At 47.5% G+C, this 9,013-nt stretch overlaps 1 protein-coding gene across 2 annotated transcripts in view; it reads right to left on the reverse strand.

The window, feature by feature from the left end:
- Positions 1-8,466, reverse strand: part of LOC123025555 (schwannomin-interacting protein 1) — a 106,922-nt gene extending 98,456 nt beyond the window's left edge. For both annotated transcript variants that reach the window (XM_044434374.1, XM_044434373.1), the window contains exons 1-2: positions 8,381-8,466; positions 7,324-8,031 (exon numbers count right to left, since the gene is read on the reverse strand). In XM_044434374.1, the coding sequence (XP_044290309.1) occupies positions 7,324-8,025 (702 nt within the window). In that variant the 5' untranslated portion in view covers positions 8,026-8,031; positions 8,381-8,466. The remainder of the gene's footprint in view (positions 1-7,323; positions 8,032-8,380) is intronic.
- Positions 8,467-9,013: the final 547 nt, after the last annotated feature.

Genomic DNA, 9,013 nt, shown 5'->3' on the forward strand with positions numbered 1-9,013 from the left:
CACTCAGAAGCAAGAAGGACAAGCATCTGCAGGGCAAGGCTCAGAAGGAAGAATGGCCAGCTACACTTTCAGACAGCATCTCTACCCAAATGGAAGCATTAGCATCATGGGTACTCAGAAGTAAATGGGCCAACTCTTTGCATTACTACTTAGAGGAGTAAGCAAGACTCCAAAATTATAGCAGAAAACAGTTTCAGGCACGGCATGTTGGTGTCAATTTCAAAGACACCTCACCCCAGAGAATGCTGACGTACTTGGAAAAAGTATTAAGGTTGGGGGTGGAGAAAAGACACCAGTCCCATCTCCATAACTTCCCCCACAGTTGCTGATATCAGAGTGTAGGATACAGAATAATCAACTCAAGTTGTGACTCTGCAGACTCAGACTAGATATCAGGGAAAATTTCCTCACCATCAGAGCAATACGGCAGTGGAGCCAGCTGCCTGGAGAGGTCGTGGGCTCTCCCCCACTAGAGACATTCGAAAGGAAACTGGACACTCATCTAAGTGGGATGGTGTAAACTGGTGACCTGCAATGGCATAAGGTGGGATGCAATGGCCCTCTTGGCCCCTTGCAACTCTGCAATTCTCCACTACATACGCTGATTCTACAGAAATAAGTAGTCTGGAAAAGGGCAGGGGTTAGATGTCTAGACTCTTGAATGGGAGCACTCCAACCTTGGGGTGGGTTGAAATTAGATCTCCAGTTACTCCATATCTTTGTTTATGCACTTCAACTCTCAGGACACCTGACTGTGATAGCGCCCAGTTTACCTGGAAAGCTGTTGCAGATGTGCACTAGGGGAGTCAACAACCATGAGACAGATGTCCCACTGAGGCTTGACTGTTCCTGCATCTGGATCTTATGGTGTTTCTAAAAAGTGCTATCCATTTAAGCAGAGCTTGAATACAGTGGTGAATTCCTACTACATGTTAAAAGGCAAGGGATCTGTGATACCAAAGTGTATGCCATAATAAAAATTATTACTTATTGCAGTATCACATAAGAATGATAAAATAAGTATTACTGGAAGATAGTAATGGACAGCTTTTCATTTAAGATGCATTACTTCTTACAGCCAGTTCAGGACACTTAGGGTTGCTTGATGGATGACAGGTACTTGAGCAATTCACACATGCAGTTTGTAATTTTTGCAGGTTGTGCAAGATGGGCCCTTACTATAGAGAGCAGTTTCTCAATGTATGAGCATGCCACAGTTTGCAGATGCAGCATCTTCAACCCTTTATGATCGATGTGGAATAATAATAGGATTTTTATGGGAACTGTGTAACCCAGACTTCCCCAACCTGGTACCCTCCCAGATGTGTTGGATTACAACTACCACAATTCCTAGCCAGCATAGGCCATGTAGACACTGTCAAATGCAGAGATGTCCAAGCAAGATTGAATAGAAGTGAATTAAGGTAGGAGTTAATGTTGTGAATTTAAGAAAAAGACTTAATGACAAAAACGTTAGAAACAAAAAATTTGAAGCACAAAATGAAACTGAACTTACCAATATGTGTAAGGCCTTTTACCTAGGCTTATTATCATTAGTGCGTTTCAGGACAATGTGACACCAATGCTAGATAAATTTAGTGAATCTCTCATTCCAAATTAAGAATTACTATTTGTTCTTTCCGTGAACAGCCCTATACTCATTAACGGGGCTTTCCTATCATTCCCCTCCCTCTACTGATCTATGTTCCCAAAATTCTGCTCTTGAGGATTGGAGGACCATAGGGAGCAATGCAGGATAAGTTGTGTGGGGGCCAGCAATGGCAGAAGCCAGAATCCCCTGAGTGAGCTGAAGAGCAACTTAGGATTCAAGGCATTGTTTTAAAAGAGAAATGGAAAAAGTCCAAGCTTTGATAATAAAAAAGGATGTGCACCACAGCTCCAAGACTGTGAAGCCAAGACACATGAAACTTGGTGTGCAGAATAAGGAGGCTTGTTTTATTAAATGTATTAATTAATTCTAATTAATTTTAATGTGTCCATATGTTTGAGGCTTGTACTGCTAGGTAGCAGACTTCCTTAATCAGCACATAGCTCTGCAGTTGACCTAGCAGGGGTGTAGAAAAGAGGGTTGGGGGCCCACATGCAGCTCTCCAAGTCCATAGGAGGCTGTGTCGACTTCTCCTGGCCCCACACTGCTTTCCCACAACCATCAAAGATTGGGTGACTTCCTGACTTTTGTACATTCCCCCTACCCAATATAAAAGGTTGACATTCCTCTCATAAGGCAGTTATAGCTTGAGCTAAAATATGTTGGTATTTTTGGTCTGTGCTTTTTGCCTTTCACCCTGCCCAACAATGGAATGCATCTCCCTAGAGCCTCTCCCAAATGAATTTTGGCACTTGAGCTGAAGAAGTTCTTGCGATACAGTTCAAAGCCAGGAAGGAGAAACCAGGAGGACCAGCAGGAAGGACAAACCAGCAGGACAACCACAGCCATTTGCTGTGAAGCAGCCCCCATTCATTGAAATGGGGCAGAGAAACCCCCTCCCTTGGAGTTCTACTGTTGCATAGCTTGATGGAGGCCATGCCTACGAGTCATGGCTTCACTCAGACAGGGCAGGAAAAATCTGTCAAACACTAATACGTTTGCAGCTGCATCTATTCCATTGCATGAATTCGCTTGAAGGTGTTACTGTATCAAAGCAAGGGTTATTCCAACCCATCAAAAGCCAGGCCAATTCAACAAGTTTACACTCACAAGAAATGGGTCCGTATTGGCGTATTGCATGAAAATACTACCCCTGTGCCACAGATACTTGGATTACTTTTAAATGCATGAGATAATGGGAATTTGTTCTTGGTTATCATACTTTGTCCCATGTAGGGAGAAAGCTTTTCCCAACCAGTGCCCTCCAGACATGTTTGAATGGAACTGGCATGATACTTGATGATGGCAGTTGATGATTCAATATCTGACCAGGGCTGATAGGAACTGGAGTCAAAAACATCTGGAAGGCACAGGGCTGGGAAAGCATGCAGTCAAAGGTTTTTGTTTTGTTAAAAGAATGTGAGAAAAGAAGAAAAGAGAGAAGAATGCACATGCCTGACTGAACTTGTAACACATTTGAGTTTAAATGTACAGAGAAATCATTATGTAAACTCAGAAGTAAGTCCCATCATGTTTCCTGGGAAATACTCCCAAGTAAGTTTATGCTGGATTTTAGTTTTATTCTGTTTTAGGAATTCTCTCTATTACATGGTCCAAGTGTTATTCTTACAGTTAGACCACCCACTCTTAAAATAACAGGGATTGTTCCCTATACAGTTTTCACAATGGTAGCCATTGAGACTATAAGAGCAACTTAAAACTTTACATTTTTGATACATACATAAAAAGAAGTCAAAATATTTAGTTAGTCCATGCTTTAAAATGAGTTCATTCACCAAATAATAAGCCAGCTATTTCCAAGTGCTGTTGTCTATAACTACTAGATTTGTAACATAATTGCATTGTCATTTAGAATCCATGGGAAGAACAGCTTGTCCCTTTCTGTAAGAGTATCCACCATCTACTTGTTTTACAATGCCCCATCTGCATGCATCCTCAGCTACTTCTTGGAGAAACCCTATGTTTTTTAAAAAAGTGTACTGCTTGCATAGTCATATTCCCAAAGAACCATCTTTTCCCATGTCGTGTCCATCTCAGTCTCTAAGAACGTTCTCATTGTTTTATCTGTCCTTCATGTTTGAATGGAGGACCCCGTCATACAATCATTTTATCCTTCAAAACATTCAAAGTGGCATATAAAAGCGGTGGCAGCAGACATAAAGGTCCCACTAGCCAAACCAGCTACAATGGATCTCTTGGGTGCTCCATAGCACTACAGACACCATTTAAAAATCTTTTTTTCCTGGTACCCCACAGAGAAGGAAGATGAAGGGCTGTTGACTTCCCAGAGTCACCCATCTTCAGAGGCTTCCAAACTCCACTGAACCTAATGTGGCTCATTTCTGAGCAGAAATATGTAAGGCGTAACTGTGCAACCAACATTTGTAACATGTATTACAAATATGTAACATTATTATGATTATTGTTGTGCTGCTGTTGTCCTTATACCCCATCTTTTTCCCTCTTGCAAGGAAGCCAAAGTATTTTACACAGTCCTCTTGTCATTTTATCTTCCCAACAATCCTGTGAGGTAGGTCAGGCAGAGAGTCTGCAAATGGTCCAAGTCTTCTAATGAGCTTCATGGCCAACTGGAGACTAAACTTATCCCTAACCTCTATGCTACTGTTTAATAAAATATCAGATCATTACAGAATAAAGTGGGGTGCTCAGCATCTTTCAGACTGAGAGTTGAATTCCATTTCAGAGAAGTCCTCAGGGGATAAACTCCAGTCATGGGGGGGTGGGGGTGTCCTGAAGTCAAAATGGGGCATGGCAAAGGAGGCAAAGCCAAAATTCCAAAATATATGGGCATAATGTAGCTTTATGCTCTTACTGCCAGTAGCTAAACCTTAGCATTTCCACGTAGATATATTTTTAGCTATGTTCAGAGGAATATCAACCTATTCAAGTAAATAAAAACCACATTTCTATCTTTTAAAATGGGTGGGGGGGGAGTGGCACAAAAGCCAGGAAACTTTCAAATGATGTAGCCATTTGGTCCAGAAGAAATAGGCTGCGGTCATGGAAGGGGGGATGACCTCCAATGCAGATCTTAAATCTCAAGGAGGGCATTGGAAAAAGCAGTTTGGGACATACTTCAGTGAATCTGCTCAAAGTTACTGAATCAACTCTTTTGCCCTCCCAACAAAGGCTGAACATCTTTCAGAAGGCTTACACAGATGAATTTACATATGCAGATGTACTTACACAATTAGGACAATATTTATCAAGTGAGAAGTTGCAAAACATCCAATACAGCAACAAGCACTTTCCTAGTTCTTCAAACACAGTACTTTCAACAGAGGAAATTCACATTTTTAAGTGCAATATCACTGCTTTTTCATGTGTGAATGAGCCTAAAGATATCCTAGATTCAAGGAATGATCTTGAACAACCCACCTTAAAGTCTGGAGTTTGGAAATCACCATGTTAAAAAGTACAGCTCACACTTTAAGGCAAGGCTTCTAAGCCTATATTGTCTGGAAGTAGTTCATTTTTCAAAAGGGTTTCAAGTCAGTCTTTTCAAAGAAATGTCCAGTAAAATATCTATCTAGGCAATGTTGGGAATCATATGACTTTTATACATATACCCCCTTTTTTCTGCAAGTAACCCAGGGCAGTGTATACAATCCTCCTTTCCACTTGATCCTCACAGCAATCCTGCAAGGTGGGCTAGGTTGTGAATGAGCAGCTTGCTCAGTCACCCAGCAAGCTTCCTGGCCAAATGGGGAAAGAACCCCAGTCTCCAAGTCCCAGGCCAACACTGTACCTGCTCTGCTACAATGGCTTTATTACATTTCTAATTTAACCAATAACCAATTTCTAAGCTTTTTTTCTGCCCAAACATGCACAAAACTGTACTTAAACCTCTGAATTAACACCTTAGTCAACACTCTTGGGGGTCTGAAGAATGTTATGGGTGTTTTAAAACAGGCTGGGATTTTATGAAGCTCTCTGTGTTGTATCATTAGAATGCTTTTATTTTTCAGAGTGTTCCCACAAACTTTCTTGTGCCTTCATCACTATAATACAGCCGAAAAATCAAAGGCTCAAAATGATACTTTTAGTGAATATGTCAACACACTGATTAACTATCACAACACATTAATGCTTGAGGCCAGGGAGCTTTTAGCCTTTCTACTGCTAGAGATCTGAGTTCAAATTCAAGGTCAGGATACCAGCAAAAATGAATGGAACATTTTTCATGCCAATTCATTAATGAAAACCCATTCAGCTAAAAAGTGAAAAAGCCAGTGCCACATCAACCACCAGAATCTGGTCATGCGGTTCCTGTCCAAGAGATTGCTGTGCCTAGAATACAAAATTATGGCTGGTTTAAAGCAGTCCATTTGCTGAACAGCAGAGGAAATCCTGTCCCAGCATTACAGAAAGCCAGACTTTGTGTTTTCCCAAAACACACTCTCCAGAACATACTTAAAATGCAGTGTCATCAGCATCTCCCACTGCTGGATCTAAACCTCACACTGTTTATTGTGAAGTGACAAATGCTGGGAGGCACAGCTATACCATTTGACAACAGATCTGTTGGTTAAAAATGCAAAATCCAACCCAAAGGGACGTTTTCCCCCTTCCATGAGATCATTCCTCCCTCATATTTATATTTAAAGCTGCATGCTGAGGGGGGAGAGCCAGGTAGGTGGTGGCTATGAAAAGCAGAGAAGGGTGACATTGGGGAGATCTTCAGTGCCAGTTCCATTCCAGGAGGAAAGAAACAACAGAAGTTCCCTTTCCTTTGCCCTTCTCCTGCTGGAGGGAGCTGTGCCCATTACGTTGCAAAATGAAGTTACTCATCCTCATGCCCTACAGTCAAACGGCACTGCCCCCAATCTCCAGAAGCTGAAGGGCTTTGGGTCCCCATGTCACACCCCCAGGCGAAGTATCAAAAGAACACGCAGACCACTGTCAGATTAGAATACCTATTAGTTACATTAACCAAGGCATCCTTCATAGGCCAAGGTGCACATTAAAAAAAAGCCCAAAATGGCAAACTACTGCTGCTGCACCTTTGAAAGGCAGCAGCCCCATAGGCAAGCGTGCATCCGAAGAGTGCAAGCCCTTTTCACTGGAGCCAAGCTACTGGGACCTGAACTAGCTTGGCTGGGTTTCCTGCGTAACCCCCCCCCCCTCTTTTCTTGAAGCAAGCCACCCACACTGTCTGGCTTCTCTGGATGCAGCCAGGTGTCCCTCCGATAAGAAACAGGAAGTCGCTCCACCCCCCACCCCCCACCCCCCGGACACACAAAGGGTCACCAGCCAGAACCTTCCTTCTTTGCCGATCCCGAGGCCAGCCCAGGTCAACTCCCTCCCTGGCCGAACAAAGAGACCGCGGAGAGCAGGCCGGCTCCGGGGCGGAGGAGAGCCACGCTCCCGCACGCACGGAACACACACACGGCAGGCAGCTTCTCCGCAAGCCCCGCTGGGGACATAGTCGGAGGGAGGAGGCGGGGGCGGGCGCCCCATCCCAATGCAAGTAACCGCAGCTGCCCAACTGCAAATTGCCTTCTATGGGAATACAAAAAGGCGTCCCTCAGCGAGGGAAGTGACTCACCGTCTGCTCACCCTAACTAATAATTCCACTGGCATTAACACTTCCCTCCTCAGACATCTCCTGGAAGACTGAAGGATGGGAGCGGAAGGGCGTGCGGGGAGAAGGGGGAAAGGAAGCAACTTACGGAGGTGTAGTTGCCCTTCTGCCTTCGGATCTCCTGCTCCTGGAACTGCAAGCCCGCCAGGTGTTTCTCCAGCGCTTCCCAGTCCATAGTAGGCAGTGGAGGCTCCTGCTCCTTCAAGCCGGTGCCCCCCGAGGAGTTCTCCAAGGGATGGAAGGCGACCAGCGGGCCCCCATTGCTGTGCCGGCCGCTCCCCACGCCCCCCGGCTGCTGGCGCTTCTGGAGGCAAGGGGCTTTGCCGGGGCCCCCGCCCCCCTTGTGTCCAGTCCTGCGGCCAGAGGGCACCACGTTGGCATTGTGCCGGAGGTCCAGCGGGTGGGGTGGGGGCCGGTGATGCTGAGGAGGCGGGTGGCCGTGGGGGGCCGGGGGAGGCATGGTGGGGAACGCGAGGCGGGTCCTCTTCACCTCCTCCAGCTCCTGCGCTAAACTCCTCCTGGCAGGGGAGGTTTTGGCATAGCAGCGGGCATAGCCCCTGGCCTCCTCCTCCTCCACCCACACATCAATCCCCTTCCTCTTGTTGCACACCTGGAAGTCCTCCTCCTCCTCTTCCTCCTCCTCCTCCTCTTCTTCCTCCGAGTCCTCCAAAGCAGCCAAGTCCAGGCTGGTAGGGGATGGGGAGGATTTGCATTCCGAACAAGGGGTCACTTTGCTGGAACTGGATTCCGAGCTGGAGCGGCTGCTGCAGGAGTCGCTGCCTAAATCCATGCCATCCTAGGAACGAGAAAGAGAGAGACCCAGAGCATGAGAACAGACTTCTTCGCTTGCTTGGCGGTTCCTGCTGCTACGGCTGCAAGAACAGCCCCGCCAGGCGCAGAAAGCACCAGACACTGATTTTCCTCTCTCCAGATGCTGCCAGACTCTTAAAGGAAAAGAAAGCGGCGAGCGGGGAGAAAAGGGGGAAGCGAGATTTGGGGAGGGGGGGCGACCGCCGCCACTTCCCCAAAGTTTTCCGCAAAGCCCCTGCGCAACAGCCCCCGCAGCCCGGCAGGGCATTCGCCACACTTTCCGGGAGGGATCGACCCCTCCTCAAAAGGGCGGGGGATGTGGCTGCTCGCCCTACCTCGAAACGGGTCGGGCACAGTCCGGGCACCCGCCCCAGGGTCGCTCGGCGGACGGGCACCCGCGGCGGCAGAAGCGCGGCCAACAGTTTTCACGGCACCAGCAGCAAGTCCTGCCCCGCAGTGGCACCGGAAACTTCCCGGCTCGCTCGCGCCTCGGTGGCGAATACGGAGATACGCCGGCAGCGCAGCAGAAGGAGAGGAAGGGGGCGGGAGGCGGGGGAAGCGCCGGGGAGCCCTCCCCACGCCACCGGCGTAAGGAGTCAATGAGCCAATGCCGTGCCCACATCGCCCCCTGCGGTACAGTCGGAGAGATCGCGGCGAAGGCAGCGCGACGCGCTCCAGGCGGCGGCGGCGGCGGCTGGAAGGAGGACGGGAGGACCACCGGTAATGCAGAGGCGTGGAAGAGGGAGAGGAGGCCGGCGCTCGCCGCGCGCTCTCGGGGAGGCCGCCTTCCTCGCGCCTCCTCCCAGCCCTGGAGGAGGGCGCGTGCGTTCCCCTTCTCCTCCTGCCACTCGCGAAAGCAACAGCTGCCTTAGAAGGAACAGAAACACAATAAAAGCCCTGAAGTGCAAAGTACGTAAAAAAGCGGAGCTGCATGCCCGCGAGGGAAGCTGGTCGATCTTCCCAGTTGG

The sequence above is a fragment of the Varanus komodoensis genome, unplaced genomic scaffold (genome assembly GCF_004798865.1).
Source record: "Varanus komodoensis strain SLA01 unplaced genomic scaffold, ASM479886v1 scaffold28, whole genome shotgun sequence".
NCBI lineage: Eukaryota > Metazoa > Chordata > Lepidosauria > Squamata > Varanidae > Varanus > Varanus komodoensis.